Source organism: Lolium perenne, chromosome 1 (assembly GCF_019359855.2).
Source record: "Lolium perenne isolate Kyuss_39 chromosome 1, Kyuss_2.0, whole genome shotgun sequence".
NCBI lineage: Eukaryota > Viridiplantae > Streptophyta > Magnoliopsida > Poales > Poaceae > Lolium > Lolium perenne.
In genome coordinates this window covers 66,549,503-66,568,368 of record NC_067244.2, presented here as the reverse complement: position 1 = coordinate 66,568,368, position 18,866 = coordinate 66,549,503, and the positions used below count along the sequence as shown (strand labels likewise).

The 18,866-nt window shown below is 41.5% G+C and overlaps 2 protein-coding genes across 3 annotated transcripts; one reads left to right on the top strand and one right to left on the bottom strand.

The window, feature by feature from the left end:
• The first annotated feature begins 8,342 nt into the window (after positions 1-8,342).
• LOC127295874 (MADS-box transcription factor 58) lies at positions 8,343-16,946 on the top strand. 2 transcript variants are annotated; one of them, XM_051325880.2, is made up of 9 exons: positions 8,343-8,516; positions 9,018-9,262; positions 13,882-13,963; positions 15,382-15,443; positions 15,538-15,637; positions 15,729-15,770; positions 15,860-15,901; positions 16,011-16,173; positions 16,719-16,946. In XM_051325880.2, exons 1-9 carry the CDS (start codon positions 8,469-8,471, stop codon positions 16,727-16,729), a joined length of 795 nt encoding a protein of 264 aa, XP_051181840.1. In that variant the 5' UTR covers positions 8,343-8,468; the 3' UTR covers positions 16,730-16,946. The 2 variants fall into 2 exon arrangements, with proteins under 2 accessions (XP_051181840.1, XP_051181847.1); XM_051325887.2 differs by lacking the exon at positions 8,343-8,516 and adding an exon at positions 8,822-8,910.
• Positions 16,947-16,982: 36 nt separating this feature from the next.
• On the bottom strand, positions 16,983-18,353 carry LOC127295865 (trifunctional UDP-glucose 4,6-dehydratase/UDP-4-keto-6-deoxy-D-glucose 3,5-epimerase/UDP-4-keto-L-rhamnose-reductase RHM2). Its single transcript, XM_051325869.2, has one exon. The coding sequence runs from the start codon at positions 18,273-18,275 to the stop codon at positions 17,160-17,162; it is 1,116 nt and encodes a 371-aa protein (XP_051181829.1). The 5' UTR covers positions 18,276-18,353; the 3' UTR covers positions 16,983-17,159.
• Positions 18,354-18,866: the final 513 nt, after the last annotated feature.

The window sequence follows — 18,866 nt, the reverse complement described above, 5'->3', positions numbered from 1 at the left end:
CTTTCCCGGAGCATGAAGATGAAGTCAACCGTTTGACGGCCAAGATTGAGAGTCTCCAAGTCCAAGCCATTTACTTGGAAGGAGTCCTAGAAGCAAAAGATGGAGCCAAGGAGGGCTATAGAAATGAAAGAGGTGTGGCTATCAAACCAAATAGGAAGAGAAGAAGAAGGACCAAGAAGAAGAAGAACACGAAGAACATGGGTATCGCCCGTGAGTAAGGTGACTCTAGCCCAAGGAGGGGTGGAGTTCCCGACCCCACCACAAAGGGCTATGTCGGTGCTAAAAACCCATATCATGTTATTTTGTTGATTATTATGGTCGTATTCGTGCTCGTTTCATTGGTCCTTATGAGGAGAACATTGATTGGAATATTTGGGTTCACAAACCCTTGTTACTAACATGATATGACCCATTGAGAAATGGGTACCATACCTAAATCCAAGACTTGATGCCTTGTAGGACTATGCTTCCGGTGGTGCTAAATGGGTGGTTGATAGTGGAGCCACTAGCGATATGACCAGAAGCAAGAACATTGTTGTCGACCTCGAGCCATCACATTCTACCGTATCATATGGCGACAACACAAGATCTAAGGTATTGGGTCTTAGCAAGGTGGTGGTAACACCCGACATCTCACTTGTGAATGTCCTCCTTGTCGAGAACCTTGGTTACAATTTACTTTCTGTTCATCAAATTGCACGCATGGGTCTTTGTACCTTTTTCGATGAACATATGGTGGTTCTCTTGTGGAGCAAGACACTTCATGTAGCCTTTGTCGGATATGTTGAGAGCGGGTTGTATGTTGTTGACTTCTTCGGAAAGACAACATCATCCGCTCTTTGCCTATTTTCTAAAGGTGACAAGGGTTGGTTATGGCATCGCTGACTAGCCCATCACTCAATGTGGCCGCATCACTAATCTCCTTGTGCGTAGCCCCATTGTCAAGACTCACTTGAAGCCAAGGTTTGGCCCCGATGCTCCCAAGGATAAGGAAGATGAGGAGGCAGATATCGATGACTCCGACTATGTGCCTCAATCCATCAAGACCAAGGGGTGGTTTGCCAAGCTCATTTCGTGTCTCAAGAAGTCCTTTTGCTTCAAGGAAGACCTCCAAGACCGGATGTATGATGCCCATGTGCAAAACAAGAAGATCCACAAACTCCAAAAGGCCATGATGGTTCACATGAACATCCCCGTCTCCGATGGCTCCGAGGACATCATCACCCCTCCCGAGGAGTGGAAATCCAAGCACAAGTGGACAAGCTCCAAAGACTCCATCCCCGAAACCACCCTTCTCCACCTCATGGCAAAGGACAAGCTGAAGATGATGAGGAAGATGAGGATGAAGACGAAGGAGAAGGTGATGAGGAGGATGAGGGCGAGGACGACGAGGAGGAGGATGACAAGGATGATGACGACGAGTGATCTTCTTGGGCCGTTAACATGCTTCTTCTTCCTTTTTGGTCTTCCGATGCCAAATGGGAAGAAGTTGTTCTATTAGGAACGGGATTTTGCATGGGGATGCCAAGGGCTTGGTGCTTCATTTTGGTCTTTTCGGTCTTGGCATCACATTTTGTCCCTAGTTATCGTGAACTTTATTCGTGCTTGATACTTTGATACTCTATTCTATTCGTGGATCTCCCGGTTTCTAATAAGACCTATTATGGTATGAGTATGTTGGACTTCGTTATTCCTCTCTATTGGCTACACCATCTCTTTGGAGGCATAATTTTTTGAGTCTGGGTTTTCTCAAGGCAAAGGTATGACTCATGCACTCAAACTCCTTATATTGTATTGTGTTGCCTCAAGTTGTGCCTATGCTATATATACAATTTCATATATCCTTGTTGCATATGTGATTGGTTTGTAAAATCTAGGGGGAGTTATGTTCCTAGGATGTTGTCCAACAATGTCCTTAAATTGACTGTGCTGCATCTAGTAATTTTCAAATATGAAAATATTTTCTTTAGGGATCTTGGAACCAATGGAAATTACACAGGGCACATGATCAGATGTTTGTTTTGAGATGGAATATACAAAAGTGGAAGGGTAAGAATGAGTCCAAGTAGCAGAAGTAAAAAAACAGTCCAGATTTTCCAAAAGAGGGTCATGTTGCATGTTACTCGAGGTAATTTTTGTTCCTTTCATAGGTAACTCAATAAGACCAAGATTTCTTATAGCTTCATTAAAGATGAGCATGTCATTCACATCACCACCAGGTTTATTTCTGTCAGAGGGTTGCCTTATAAAATTGAAATTCCCCACAATAATCCAGTCAAAGTCATCTGGCATATCAATATTTGAAAACCAGATAATGAATCTAGCTTTCCTCTTAGGCCGACATGGCCCATAAATATTCGTTAAATTCCATGATTCATTCGAAAGATTACTAGTGAGCTTGACAGAAAGAAAATTCATTTGAGAAAGCAAGTTCACCAGAGAACAATGATCCATTCCAAATAATAACAGTTCCTCTAGAAGCACCAACGGATGGGAGGAATTAAAATTTATCCAATTTCTTTCGGCAAAACTTCCTCAGATATTCCATATCAAAATTATCTCTCTTTGTTTCTTGCAAACAAATGATATCACAACCAGACTCATCAATTTTATTTGAAAGGCCATCAAATCATGACTAATTCATACTATGCACCTTGGAACATAGGTAATTACTCACAATAATGAGTCATGGAAGTGATTAGTGGCATATGAAATACAACACAATATAAAAGTATAACTTCACTTAGACTGATTAACGGGAACATTTGAACAGCAACCGAAAGCTATGCTAAGCTCTGATCTACACCAACTGTGAGTCGGGTGAAGCTTTCAATGGTGATAGAGATGGTGATCTTGGTGAAGATGGTGATGAAGATAATCATATCTACGTTGACGAGGTATTGGTATTGACGATGGTGGATAGTTCCCCTTGACAGCGGCGTGACAACATGATCTTCCCTCTCCTGGAGAAGTAGATGACTTTTGGGTCTACCGCCAGGACACTCATGACGGACACCATCCCGCTCAACGATGGATAAAGGGCATATGAGGATTACTACAAAACCATTGATGCAGTCTCATGTTTCCTCAAACCATAAGGATCATTTGTGTGTGGGTGGGGCAGCAGGGGGTGTGGTAGAGCCACCCTGATAAATATCAACCCCGACATGCATAAAATGGAATGCACTCTTCTGGATCTGTAATAAGCTGCCCAGTTTGAGCTGCAGTTGGGCATCGTTTCAAGCCATCTCCGTTGAGAGCTTCTCAATGACACGATGTGGAAAGGTTGCAACAAAACCTTGATCTGGAGAATATCTCCATGCGAGATAATGAGCACTTCATGATTTTTTGAGACACTTCAAAGTCAATCTGAATACGGTAAATAACATGCACCATTAGAAGTTATTATGCTATTCAAGAATTCTGTATAAAAGGCGATGCTCGGCCAAGATCATCAAAGAATAGTTCCCCCCGATCCAACAATTGATGGGAGATCATCGAGATCCCGGGAGACCCATATGGTATGCTGGGTGTGCCGTGGAATACCATGATGCCAAACTGTACATACTAGTAGTAAAAACCACTAATCAAGCAACACACACACATATTGGATGATTTATTGCTGATATTATCTTTGCAATTAATTACTACACTATCATGCTGATCAAATTTTGTATCTATTGAAAATAAACTCCAAATTTCATGTTTATTTTATCATCTTTATGCTTGAGGAGAAGCATAGATTAAGCTTAGGGATGATGTTGATACGTCAGAAATGTATCGATAAAATTTATCATTTATTATGTTATATTTCAACATATTTACATCATAATTAGAGTCTCCACCATGTATTCTAATGATAAATATTAGAGTTTCCACAAAGTCCTCCCTCTTTGTGTTAGAATTTTGCCTAACAGCAAAACTCCGTTTTGTGTATTTTTGTGACTTTCAGATACCTGCATGAACTCAAAAGTCTTGAGATTTTTTTCCACGCAAATATTTGTCAAGAAAAAGGAGTGTGCCAAAATGAGATGGCCAAAATCTCCCGGAAGGACAGAGAAGCCCCCCATGGTGCACCTAGTAGCCCCAGACGCGCAGTGGGGTGGTTCTCCCCCTCGGATGTCCTTTCAATCTCAAACTTTTGCCCACATATGTGTTTTGACATTAAATCGACTATATATATGCCCTTTTATGTGAATTCACGAGGAGGCAACCAGCAACACAAAAACATTAAAAGGTAGAGAGAAACGTTGCCCTATTCGAATCTTGGAGGAGGAGACTCTGCTGGAACTGCCCCAATTGCTCCTTCGACTCCACCAACATCATGACCAACGTCTCCATGATGAAGAGGGAGTAGTCCTCCCCAAACTTCGAGTTTACGGCAATAGCTTGATCTCTTTCTCTCTAACGCTATTCAGCATCTAGGGTGCAGAAAAGTTATTTTACACCAAGCATATTTTTGTGTTGTTACATTTTAATAAAAATACATTTTTGTATACAAACAATTACGTTTGTATTGAATATAAACAAAAAAACAACATAAAACACACTATATGAGTTATTACAATGTAAAAACACAAAAAATATTTATTTACATCATTTTTTATTTCACGTAAATAAATAAAACTATGACATGCCTATTTTTCTTATGTTCTACTCGGCTTCTGAAGTAAGTCAAAATTTATGTGACATAAAAATTACTTACAGTTGTAAAGATATAGGGTGTGTGTGTAGAATAACTACTATGCATCCTCGGGGTCAAATAGCGCTACTCTATATATGCATTATGATCACATGGGCCATATGAGTTTCCCTACATAATTATGTTCACATATGTTCCTGTTGTGGATCCTGTTATTATTTGATGATATATGAGATGCAATTTTTGGTATTTGGTTTGATGTATTTGTAGACCCAGGAGTACTAGCCTAATTAGTCTATGCAAAATAAACAACACAAGAGGAAAGACATCACACACCTTAAGTACTAGCTTAATTATTTGGAACACTAGATTTTTTTAAAAGAACTTTAGTGACATATCGCATACATAACGACTAGCTCTTTGCTTCCGTTATGTTGGTAAATCCGGAAGGACGTGTGAGAACTTTAGTAAGCTGTTCATGTACATGATATTTCCCAAATGTTTATCACTTAATTATGCAAGTGAAGCGTTGTCTATTTTTTTCTTTGAAGAACATTACCGTAGAGGAAGCCCCTACAATGTGGACCTTTTGTATATAAAAAGACAACAAAAAGTGTTACAAAATAATTACATTAGGAGGGGATCAACTAGTCTAAAATACAAAAGATAAACTAAGCAAAAGTACTCAGCAGGCAATGAAGGATATTTTGAGAAACAATTGATTTATCACTACACTGACGCACCAAGAGATCACTCGGACACCTTACTTTCCATATATCAAAATAAGAATAGTCCCCTTGAAGATTAAAAAAACTTTTCTTTCTTTCCAAATATTCCAATCAGCACATGATCTCAATAAAGAAAGGCCCCATAAAATAAGAAGTGGCAACCAAAATATGCTGAGCAATACGAATGGCTAAAACAAAAGTGATGGTCAAGAAAACCCAACACGGCTTGGCAAAGAGGCAACCAAAAACTGATGATTCCTGGTATCTAGTTAGCACTAGAGAAGAACAGAACATCCGAGCCCCCGTCCACATATCAATGTTGTCTAATCATAAGGTTAGTTGTTCGTCATGGCTTCACTATGAAACAAATATGTATTCGAGGTTATGATGGGGCCAACAATATGAAAGGAAAAAACTTTGGTCATGCAAGAGTCGCCTTTTGCAAGGTTATGATCAAAATGCTAGGCTTGAGAGTATCGAGAAATCGCTTGGTTTAGTGAACTTGGAACTCAAAGAGGATAAAGCAAGTGACTGGTTGTTCTAGTCCCGCTGGCACTTGGTGGTGCTTTCGTTACACCATGCTTGTTATGTTTTCCGCAATTCATGACATATTTACCGATCTTGGAATGATACTTCATATAAGGATTACTGGACAAGAATGCATTATGTGATTGGATCATTTGTGACCTTAGAGTTTGCTTTCTTTGCACACTTAATGTTTGTTATTCTTGGATATACAAATAAATTATCTACGTGTTTGCAAAGAAGCGAATGTGGAAAAGAACCAAAATGCAACAACTCAGGTCTCATAGTTGGGTTCAATTCCTTTAGAGGTCACTTTGTTTTTTGTAAGCATGACATTGAAGTCTTTACTATGAATGATAATTATTTGCCTTGTGAAAATGAACAAGGTATGAGTGCCCAAAACCAAAAAAAATCTTGACCACTGTCGCAGAGAAGTATATATTGGTGTCATTGATTGAATTATTTAAGAGCTTGATAATAAGTTTGATGATATTAATATGGAGTAACTCTCTTGTATGTCGGCCTCCAGTCTTTCAAACTCCTTTTGCTTCATTAATTATATGCAAAAAAATTACACAGACTAGCTGAGTTCTACCCTAACGATATATCGTGCAATTATTTTCTGAAACTTGAATTGCAACTTGATAATTAGAGTCATGACATGAGACGATATGATAGCTTCAAAGGGCAGGGGAATCTTGGTGACATATCTATTGAACTTGTTGAAACACAAAGGCATAAAAAGTGTATGGTAATTAAGTTTATTTTATGCATATTTCAATCTATTAGTACAGTCTTTGAAGTATGAGTATGATAGTTTATGCAACTTTTCAACTTAATCTTTCAATTACATGTTATTTTAGCTTCTATGCCAAATGACATTTCAAACTTTCCTTATTTTCTGAATTGGTAATTCAGTAATATCGAAACACACGTCAAATTTGGTGTGCCATACACTTTGGTAAAATCCTAGGTCCAGTAGAGATCAAGATCTTCACTAAAGTAGATGGCCATTTCTACCGTCGTGATGGCTGAAAAAGGCAAAAGTGTGACCCTCCCCCCATCGGGCCACTGTCTTCGCAGGGTACAATAAAATCACAACCAAAAGTCCAAGGGGAACTCAACCCCGAACATGTCTAGGTGAAAGTGGGTGGGGTAAGAACGTCCACAACAAAGAGAACTTCGGGTTTGTGCTCGAGAAGTGAACGCCAATGACTTGTGCGCCTTCCACAAGAACAAATCCGATGGCTCTAACTGATGTCGTGTTCTTGAGAACCTCTACCGGTAGGAACAAGAGGGAAACAAGGACAAGTCATAAGACCTATGAAATAGTGAAAATATCGTCATCCTACTGCCGACATTACAAGTTGCTCACGTTTGGGGTGGCTTTTCAAGTTATGAATCGAGCGGAGAAGATAAGGGTATCATGCGCGACATCATGGAGACCCGTCCGTTCAACTAGGATGACTGGTTGTAATTTCTAATGAAATATACAAGATTGGATGTTACAATATGAACTTGTTCCTTTTTTTTTACTTTAGTTGACTAAAAGTTAAAATTGAGCACATGATCTTATGAAACTTTGTGTGTGTTCCTGGGCAGGACAGAGATTTTGAAGTTCACTTCCATGCGATTTTTTAAAACAATAATACGAATTTTTTTAAACATTTTTGCAAATAATACGTGATTCTAAAAAAATTCGAATCTAGGACTCGGTCGGCCGACCAGACGCCAATCGGCAGTCTGGTGGCCCTTATCTGCATTGGCTTTCACCTGCTTGAGTGGCCGATCAGCACCAAAAAGCAAACCTGGTTGATCGGCACCTAGTCTGTTGATCGGCGTCTGGCTGACCGAGTTCTAGATTCAAAACAAATTGAATTCATGTAATAGTTGTAATTAAAAAAACATATTATAAGTCGCCACTTCCATCGCCGTAAGAAAAACAATCAATTTGGAAGCTCGTTTATTGTCAGATTACCAGTTAAGTGTGGATTTATGGTTTCTCTAAAACAGCACACGATGGCTATGTTCATAACAGTTTGTCTCAAAGATAGAATATTTACTTAGCTTAGTCCTGCAAAGTCACAAGTGAATTGTTTGGAAATAAGAAGTAGTATCTAGCTTGGATGTTTCTAGCTAATTTTCTTTTAGCAAGTAGCATCTCTCTGCCAACTTCGGTTGAACTAAAACTGCTAGGAACAAATCAAGAAAGTCTCAAGTTTCCCCAACAGTTTTCATCTATATATCTTACAACATACTTATGGGAAAGCCTCCCAGGTTCCAAACTAGTTTAGGCGCACGTCATGGTAAACAATTTAACACAGTTCTGACATTTCACAGAACCAACACCACAAAAAAAAAAAAATGAAAGGAGATACCCAGAGGGGAAAGGAATTCGAGAAGAGAGTCCAGAAGGAAGAAACACCAAGGGCCACAGCTGCCACTATACCATCGCCTCCCCACCCTGCTCCTACCTTTCTCCTTTAAACACACTCCTCTCCCTCATTTCTCCTCCTCCTCATCTCTCCCCGGCCGTATCCATCTCTTTCTCTCTAGCTCCCACAGAAACAAGCATGCAAATTCTCGAGGAGCAGCTGGCTACGCCATCCGCAGGCCTAATGGTAATTGCATCTTCCTCTGAAACTATCTTCTTCTTTAAGTCTCCGTTTTCCAAAAGGTGAAGATTTGGATGCGTATCTAGCTGGCCGTAGAATAGAATCATGGCTACTGCTGGGTGGGGGAAATAGCTAGATGTGCAAGAAGAGGGTGAGATTCGGGGCTAGGGATGTTTACCCTCTAACGAAGCAATCTCATAAGAGAGATTGTAGCCTCAACTTTTCTACGCGGTTCCAACGAATGGTCCAAGAAGTGGCAGCTCGCGCGAGGGAACCGTGTATATTAAAAGACCAGCTCGAGTATCATACATGCTCTCTCTTCCACTCTCGTTCGATTGTTTGTTAGTTTTAGATCCATCGATCTTCCAATAATATTACTGGTCGACATCGTTATTTGTTGGTATTGATCGACATCTTTCTTTGCTCGCAATTCTTGATCGATCTGCGTTGATATATATTGTTGTCGATTGGGTGCTCACTGAAATTTTGCTTTGCTCCAACTCCAAGGTGAAGGAGTCGGTGTCGCCGGGGTCAGGCTCAGGCTCAGGCTCGGCGGAGGCTGCAGAGAAGATGGGGAGAGGGAGGATCGAGATCAAGCGCATCGAGAACACGACGAACCGGCAGGTGACCTTCTGCAAGCGCCGCAACGGGCTCCTGAAGAAGGCGTACGAGCTGTCCGTGCTCTGCGACGCCGAGGTGGCGCTCATCGTCTTCTCCAGCCGCGGCCGCCTCTACGAGTACTCCAACAACAGGTGACATGTTTTTCTCTCCCACAAACAAACACATGCCGGCCGTATGTTCATGTGATCTTGCCCGAATTGGAGCTGGCTACCTCCAACCTTTTTGGTTCTCGTTTGGGGGTGGAAAGAAGGGGAAAGGGGGAGCTGCATCTTTCTTGCTATACTCGTTCTGTTAATTAACTGTCTTGTTTATTTCCGTGCTTCCTTCCGGAGGAGAGCCGAATCAGAAATCGCAACAGCTTCTTCTTCCTTGTGTGCGCGCGTGTGTGTGCTGATGTTTCCGTTGCTGGTTTCGTTAGCGTTTGGGTGAGGTGAGCTAGATGTGTGGGTAGATTCAGCACAGTGTATGCCTTGTGAAGCATGTGTACATGCCTCTGAGCTCTTCTTGTGTGTAATGGGTGTCTGTGTTTGCTTGGGGCTTGGTGGTCCTCTTCTTTTCTTGCTCCATTTATGTTCTTTCCTTTCTTGCTCTCTGTGGTGTGTGTGGGAGGGAGGGATGGGAAGGTGAAGCTTAGATCCCTCATATTTACCTCATGGTATATTTATTCCAGCAAGGCAGCAACATATATATGTATGTTTTCACACAAAATACAAGAAGTCATCTCATCTATTTTGTGATCTCTCCTTCAATTCTTCCAACTTTTATTGGCTAGTTCAATTGTGTGTAGAGGCAGATCTGCTAGCAGCTTTTCTCTCTTTCTTAGGGCTTGGTATATCTGCAGTAACTTGGTAACTTTATGCAAGATTCTGTGTGTGCTAGAGAGAGAGAGAGAGAGAGAGAGGTAAAAGTAACACCATGTCATGTTGCTTCTTTTGCATCATCTCCTTGTGTTCCCGGCCAATGGTGGGTTAGGGTTAGGGTTCCATCCCATGTGCCCCCATCCCTCTGTCTCTGTCTCCTCGCGCTGTAGATGATACTGTTGGTCTGAGCGTGTGGTGGCAGCTGCACTTCTCTCCTCATTAGAGAGCCATGTGGGCGTCCTTTGCTTAACCAACGCTCATCACGAGACCTCTGGGTCCCTGCCTTCTGGCAGCAGCACTGTACTTTTCATGAGGCGCCAAACCAGCCAAGGCAGCACCGCAGCAGTAAAGAAGAAAAGAGCGCACTGGATCGATCGTATGGCTAGCTTTCTTTTTCCTCTACTTTCTTTCTTTGCTGCTTCGTTAGGCGCTTATTTCTAATATACCTGAAGGGTTTGTTTATATACAAATTACAACTCTTATTCGCATTTTTTACATTTGCAATTTTTCATGCTGTGAAATAGGAAGAGACAGCATCAAATTACATGGCAATATGGCACCTCTTTAAACTGATTTGTGGTTTTGCGCATACATTTCTGCCTTTCATGTATTACATATTTAACAATATATTGACACTGAGAAGTGATGGCCGCATGGTACCATCCTATATATATGCAGTATCCCTCCAGAAGTAGTACAAATGAATATTTATTTGTGCTCGTATATAGAAGGATCAGGAATATTGCTAGAAAAATGCTCACACTAATAATCATGGAGTTTAATTTCTTATTACTACAAAAATTAATAGGCTCAAATAAAAATGCTAGACAAGGTAATTGTTATCTCATGTGTGTTTTCGAAGGAAAAGAAGTTAGTAACTGTTATTAAATATAAGGTGTAATTTAAAAAATTGTCACTGCAGAATGGATATATACATTCATAAATTCGTGCTTCTGTCTTGGACCATCAAACCGTAAAAATGTCATGGATTTTCCCTTGAGTCTATCATGCGTTTCTCTAAATTTTAGTTTAGACCTAATTGGGAACAGAGAAAGGATTTATGTGCGTGCATAAATTCACACGGCAATGTGTGATCAAGTAAAAATGTTCAGGGTTTCCTTTGAGACATTTCCTCTGTCCGAATAAAATACTTAATTCAAACTACGAAATTCGATGTGTATTCGTCGCATGCATGAGTTACTCCAGACTTTAGTTTAGACCTAATTCGGAACAAAAGGTTCTACTACTTGAAGCATATCTACCGTGAGTGACACGTAGTAATCCTGAATCCTCGTGGCAAGTGACAACCCCTCCCTAGTGGTCTGTGTGTGTACAGTGATGTGAAGGCTGCCTATGTACGGAGCCAAGCCAGTGTACGTTCGTTGCATCGGGTACAGCAGCTGCAGCGGAGAGAGAGGGAAGGCTGGTAAAATGGTCTGAAGAACCCAGTGGGTAAAAGAAGAGACTCTGGACTGGCCCTGGTTCTCCCCAATAAACACCGGGTAATAGCTTGCGCTCTCTGTTGATCTGCTCGCAGCCAATCATGGCGCTCGCAGCCAATGGCCTGCTCGACGATGCTAAGGTTCCGTCCAGCGGTGAGAGAAAATCTCCATGAACAGTGCGCGTCCTTGTCAACAGTGGTTCTGCATTATTATACATACGCGATACAATGGCGATGTGACATTCGCTCCGTCTCGTCGGTGGCAGATGGTGGTGGTAGCGGCACCAGCAGTGATGATGGTCTTTGAAGCGTTCTGTTAAGTGTTGGGCCTTGGAGAGGAAATTGGGTGACACGACGGTTTCTTGCTGTTTTATTTTGTGTGGTATACTTGTGATTTCATATGGTGCTATAGAGTGATGGATGGACAGAGGGATGGAGTAAGATTTGGCCAATGGATCTTGTCTGCCTGTGTTCCACAGAAATGGTTGTGCACCATTTGACAATTGGCATGCTTTTTTTTCCGCCTAAGATGAGAGCATTGTTGCTCTCAGCAGATCTTGAAGAAAAGGACTCCAAAATCTTCATGCCGAGTTATTGGTGCAGAGAGTCTTCTCCACTTATTGCATACATTCGGATTTACTACGGCAAAACAAATTTGTTTGAAAATTTGTTCTTGACCTACAAGATTTTTATTTTGAAGAAATTTTCTTTTTTCGGTGAATAGTTTTGTCATTTTGAACGGTATCAAACTTTTCCTGCATTTTGTAGCTCGAGAGTCCTGACTGATTCCATAATGACCTGAACTGTCCCCTTTTTTGCAGTAAACAACTGAACATGCTTTTCAAATTCTCATTCTTAGAACACACTAGCTGATGCATTAATACATGGACTAACAAAATACCATGTCATGGTCTTTCCGGATGAGACTGGTAATTAGCTTGTGTGAAATAATTATTAATTAATCTGAAAACTGTTCATGACCTAAATGGGGACTATATGAAATTTCAAGCAATGGAGGTCCAAGATAGAATGCTTCACACCACTCTTACATACGTATGTAGAGTTGTTGACATCTGTAAGATATCCACCAGTACAAAATTTAGCCAAGTACTGAAGATGTTGGTGCAGACCACCACCTGGCTAGCTATTGTCAATGTTTCAATATTGTAAATCTAGTGATTCCTTCAATCAAAATAAATAATAAAGTAATAAAACCATCGATTAAGGATGAACTGGTCCAGATAACTGCATAAACTCTTCCAATTTTTAGAACTTATGCGGTTATATTTTTATTCCTTTAGCACCACTAATCATTTTCTTACACTAATGTTGGCACTTTTGTTTTGAATTCAAAGTTCTAAACATTCCCACATTAACGCTAGCTTGCATATAACCATTGATGGCATGAAATTTAATCAGTTAAAAAAAGACCAGTCTAATAAATGAATGTATTTTATGTCTTGATATCAATCTAGGTATTTTTGACAGGTTTGATATCAAACTAGGTAATTCAGCGTCTTCTGACTAGTACTGCCATCGTTTATTCTATCTGGATTTCATAATTTCCTCCAAATATCTGTATCCAGACTTGGGAGTTTTAAATAAGAGTCACATCAGGCCACTGGCGTTCAAAGAAAAATATTGCATGTCAAATCAGGGCATGTCTAAAACCAGATGTTGAAATCTTTCCTTAAATGTTATGTGAGTAACACTTATTGGAAAAAATACCATGTCAGCGTGCATAGCTATATTGGAGAATTAACATGAAAGTGACTGATGGATTCAGTAACATAGAATACAAGCACAATTGGTGTAATTCTAGAGTCAAATGCAATCTATGGATGGTTAGCTGAATACTGTAGCCCCAAGTCCTGTTCATATAGAAAAGGACCTCGGTAAAGAGCGACCATATACTGTTGTAGCTACTAGCCCACGGAGTGTTGTGATAGCACACCCCTTTGTCCAGCGTGGCATGTGATGCTTGTGCTTCCTATACCTTGTGGATTTCACACTGTTCTTGTTCAACAGAACAGCGTAACTTTCTATACATTGTCAGTAAAGTAAGACACAAATGTAATTGACTAGCTTGGTCTATTTTTGGTATTTTGACCTTGTTTAGGTCAGTGAATATGTGAGAACTATATTTATATGTGGCTGTGGATGTAGCAATAATTAACTAAATTCATGGTCTTGAATCTTAACAACCAACAGTCTAAACTATCCTCATGTGAGAATTATATGTAAGTGTAGCAGAATTTAATTTTATCACTATCCTCCCTGATCCACCTTTATATTCTTAAATATTTGGTTTCTAAATTTTGCCTATAATATAATCCTGTTTCGTAAGAACTGGATTAATTAGTCTATCACCTACAGTTAATCAATGTGGTATTTGCTAATAGGAGGTTCATATGCATACGTGTTCTAACCTCATGGTACCCAAATGCAGTGTGAAGGCAACCATTGAGAGGTACAAGAAGACGACGAGTGACACCTCCAATGCTGGTACAGTTGCAGAGATCAATGCCCAGGTAACATCATATGTTTTTTTTTTTTTGAAACAAGAGGTAACATCATATGTCACTCAGCAAGTCAACAGAAAGTATTTCTAGACCCTGCCTCCTAGATTTCATGCTGTCCTAGTCTACGGAAGCCGTAGGCAACATTCTATCTAACTGTGTTCCGGTGTCAAATATGAATCCTCTGACCAAAATCTTCAGATTGGACATCCTGGTCACAAGGAAACTTATGGTTATTACACAATGGGAAGTCCAGTGAGACTAAATCCAAAGAGAACCTGTTTGGACCAGCAGATCATATATTTTTAGTTGTCCGCTGGACAATCTTATGCATGATTCTAAGAGGCAATCGCATGCATATCTTGGACATGAAATAAATAAAAAAATTGCATTACAAAATACTACCACCGCGCCTTGCCTACCAAAACTTCTTATATGTATTATGAAACAGAGGAAGTAAGAAACAAATATAACCAATTCTTTTCCTAGTTAATGATATTGATATGTTCCTCCGTACACTGCTTAACCAATTCTCTGGTTTAGATTTGGTCAGACCGTCAGAGGTAGATCCTGTAGGCGTATGCACAGATGTTGCTACATATGTATTATGAACTATTTTCTTAGATTACAGAGTATGTTCCTGTGTGTCAAGAATATTTGTAGTCTCATAAAACTAACATGGGACATGCTTGCAAGATGCACTTGAATACCAATATTGTTGAGGTGGACTTGTGTGTGCATATTGGAATGAGACATTGCACAATCATTTAATATTTATGGTTTGCGTAGAAGTGCATATGATAATGTAATATCGTATGAATTTTTCAACCATCATTAATTGTCGACGTAAGTCTAGGGACAACAGTCCTACTCCTACATGGTTATAAATGTGTTCGTATTACTGGTTACTTGGGTTTCTAAGTAGTACCGCCACGCGCTAAAATTAGCTGTCGTGTTATGGGACTGCTCATAATCTATGTTTCGTTCCAGGTTGTTTTGTCCAAATTTAGTTGTTTGGGTATGCAAATTGTTGTTAATTTCTAGTATCGGTAGGATCAAGAGGTGATTTATGTTGCATAGAGTCATGGAGACGTCCCAGCATGTGTGATTGTAACCACTTTGGGGTTACTTTATTATTCTGAAACAATGTGCTGAAAAAGTATTCCGCAGTTTCCTATTCTGTTTTTGCATAAAATAACTAACATAGATTGTAAAATTGTGCCTCTTTTGCGAAAGAAAGCAATGTTCAATTCGAAAAGTATGTTCTTATACCAGAAATTCTTTCTAAAAAACATATGCAATAAATTAATATGGATGAGTGGAAATTCATATTAAGTAAGTTTCGAACTGAAAACTGGTGCATTCATTAGTCATCCACCAATACCAATATCTGAAATATTTCTAAATGAACTCAAATTACAAACTCGCAGCACTACCAGCAGGAGTCTGCCAAGCTGAGACAGCAGATAACCAACTTGCAGAATTCCAACAGGTTTATTATTTCATCAACTTAGATCTTTGTCGATTCGGCTCATGAAGGAAGATCTTTTTAATTAAATTGACTCGTATGTACATTGATTCTTTAGGACCCTGATAGGGGATTCTATGGCCACCATGAGCCACAGAGACCTGAAGCAGCTAGAGGGAAGACTGGACAAAGGCCTAGGAAAGATCAGGGCAAGAAAGGTTCAGTTTCCTACAACCACACATCCATGGTTGATTAGGTTTAAAATAACTATTTTGTTTCTCTAACTACTGAGCTTTACATTACCTGCAGAATGAATTGCTATGTGCTGAAATTGAGTACATGCAGAGAAGGGTAATACAGCAAAGCAATAGCATCATTTTCTTGCTAATTTTCCTCTATTTTGCATCAAATATTGAAGTTACAAGATGAGTCCTTTTCAGGAAATGGAGCTGCAGAATGACAACTTGTACTTGAGGAACAAAGTAAGTAGTATCTCTTCCTCACTGAAGAAAACTGCATGTGACCTCTACATAAAAGATCTACACTGTATATAACTTACTGAAACTCTAGGTCATTAACTAATCAATGCAGGTAGCTGAGAATGAAAGGGGGCAACAGCAGACATTGAACATGATGGGGGCGGCTTCCACGTCGACTGAGTACGAGCAAAATATCAGAACCTTCCTGCAGTTCAACATCATGCAGCAGCCTCAGTACTACCAGCAGCAGGAGGACCGAAAAGCTTTCAACACAGGTAAATTATTCTTCTATGCTGTATATTTATATGTACACTAGTTCAAAAACGAATATTAGAGTCGGTTCTACATATAAATACTCATTTATATTCATGCATCCTTGGTGTTTTGAAATGCATGTAAATAATTTAAAACATAAAAATTCTAAAAAAAAGAGATAAAGTGGCTAAACTGATAAATGGCATTCTATACAATTTCTGACTTTTAGGACTAGAAACAGGCAAAAAGAAACAAAACTCCAGCTACTAGTAGTGCATTACCAATCTGTGTTGCTCTTTACTCTTGATTATTTCCAGTGATTTTGCGTATGTTTCTTCAATAACAAATAGAGTTCAGAATTCAATTTGTAGGGAGCAGTATTATCTACTATTAATTATGGCACATTTAGTGCAAATTTGATGAGAATTTTCTTAACTCTTTGAAACAATCGCATATTAATTAATTCATACAAAGAAGAATATTTAAGTGCTCCCTTAACAAGATAGTACGTTTTAACTAAACATGGCTGTATTGTAACGCTTTACTGCTCTCATCTGAATTGCAGTTGAAAGGTGATTGATGGATCTGCACGCAACTATCTCTATCATGTGCCTTCAAGTAAAATTGAAGCTATATAGCTGTGAAATTATATATATTACTAGAACTTCCCATGAATGAGTGTATTTCTATACACCCAAAATCTACTTTATCCCATAAGTAAGGCTTTGCGCCACCAATGAAATGTATCTGTATCTACTGTTAATGTGTGATGATACTACTTCATTCCTTGCAACCCAGCTGATACTTCTTCGCATAAATTTATCTATATCTACCTGTAAATGGATGCAAAGTCGGTGGAGTATTTTCTATAAATTTCATCCATGAATCATTAGATACATAAGTGCCATTTCGCTGCAACTGAACCTGGATATAGTAGTTGATAACAATACAAGGATGCAACAAGTGTTAAGCACATACGTACCTAGTTAAATGGAGTATTGATCGACTAATTGAAATCAAAGTTTGTCATGGAGGCCGAGTCGAAGCTTTGCTGCGGCGTGAGCATCCTCGGGTGCGGCAAGAGCGCGCCGGACACATCACCCCACCAGTCGTTGCCGTGCTTGATGTACCAGTCCGCCGTCTTCTTGATCCCCACCTCCCACGGCGTGCGCTCCGACCACCCCAGCGCCTTGAGCTTCTGGTCGTCGATGAAGTATCTGTGGTCGTTGAACGGGCGGTCGCTCACCGTCCGGATAGCCTCGGCAGGGTCGAGGCCGAACATCCCGCAGATGTGGCGCGCGACGTCGATGACACGGCGCTCCCTGGTGGTGCCGATGTTGTAGACGCTCCCAATCTGGCCCCGGTGAAGCACAACGTCGAACGCCTCGGCTACGTCGTCGCAGTAGAGGTAGCTCCGGGCGTGGGAGCCGTCGCCGTGGACCGGGAGGGGCCCGCCGCGCATGGCGAGGAGGATGAACTTGGGGACGAGCTTCTCTGGGAACTGCTGCGGGCCGTAGACGTTGTTGCCGCGCGTGGTGATGGCCGGGAGGCCGTAGGAGCGCGCGTAGGCCATGACGAGCATCTCGGCGGCGGCCTTGGTGGCGGAGTAGGGGTTGGTGGGGAGCAGCTGCGACGCCTCGTGGTTCCCCACGGCGGCGTCGCTGTCCGTCTCGCCGTAGACCTCGTCGGTGCTGACGTGCACGAAGCGGCGCACGGCGCCCGGGCCGGCGCGGCGGCAGGCCTCGAGGAGGACGTGGGTGGCGATGACGTTGTTCTTGGTGAACTCGAGGGAGTTGCCGAAGGAGTTGTCGACGTGGGTCTGCGCGGCGAAGTGCATGACGGTGTCGACGCGCTCGCCGAGGAGGAGGTGGAGGACGAGGTCGGCGGAGGCGACGTCGCCGCGGACGAAGCGGAAGTTGGGGGAGGCGAGGGCGGGGGCGAGGTTGTTGAGGCTGGCGCAGTAGTCGAGCTTGTCGAGGGCGAGGACGCGGTACGACGGGTGGTCGCGGACGAGGCGGTTGGCGACGTGAGACGCGATGAACCCCGCCGCGCCGGTGATGAGGATGCTCTTGGGCACGTACTTCTCCAGCGCCGGCGCCGGCGCCGCCGAGGTGGAGGCCATGTGCGGTGCGGCGCGGCGCGGCGGAAGAATTAGTTCAGTAGATTAATCCTGGGGTTTCTCATTATAGATCCGCATTCGTAGGCCTCACCTGTGGGGAATTAATTAACAGCATATAGACCATATCCCGAAGGGCAGAGTTCGTTACTGCACGCACATACACATACACTATACACTTTTTTTTTTCCGAGAGTACCCAAGCGTACTATATTTTCAGGTCTATGCACAAGGCGACTACAATTTGCTGCAAAGAACAACATACTATGAACTCAACACCTGAGCTAATTTGAGAGTAGGCCAGACTTTGTCGATCCATAAAAAGGTATCGTGTTGGACTCATCGACAATATACACTGCGTCCCTCAAAATCAACCCCCAACAACGAGCACTCAACGAATGCAACATAGGACCTCCAAGCAGTGTCTCCGAACACGATGCTTCTAACGGAGGAACAACATCGGGCGTTGATCTGGCTCCGAACCTACCTTTCGCCCGAAGACAACTACCAACCCCAAGTTAGAGCGAGGGTCATGCCGAAACACATCGGTGTCACCTCCAAGTAAGGGAATGACACCCACAAGCGTCGTCGCCATCG

What these genes read in the sequence shown, in the direction of transcription:
- LOC127295874 (XM_051325880.2), top strand. Translation starts at nt 8,469, where the DNA reads ATGCAAATTCTCGAGGAGCAGCTGGCTACGCCATCCGCAGGCCTAATG. An exon ending in CGCCATCCGCAGGCCTAATG is followed by an intron (nt 8,517 to 9,017) that starts GTAATTGCATCT and finishes TCCAACTCCAAG; the next exon opens with GTGAAGGAGTCGGTGTCGCC. An exon ending in TACGAGTACTCCAACAACAG is followed by an intron (nt 9,263 to 13,881) that starts GTGACATGTTTT and finishes ACCCAAATGCAG; the next exon opens with TGTGAAGGCAACCATTGAGA.
- LOC127295865 (XM_051325869.2), bottom strand. Translation starts at nt 18,275, where the DNA reads ATGGCCTCCACCTCGGCGGCGCCGGCGCCGGCGCTGGAGAAGTACGTG.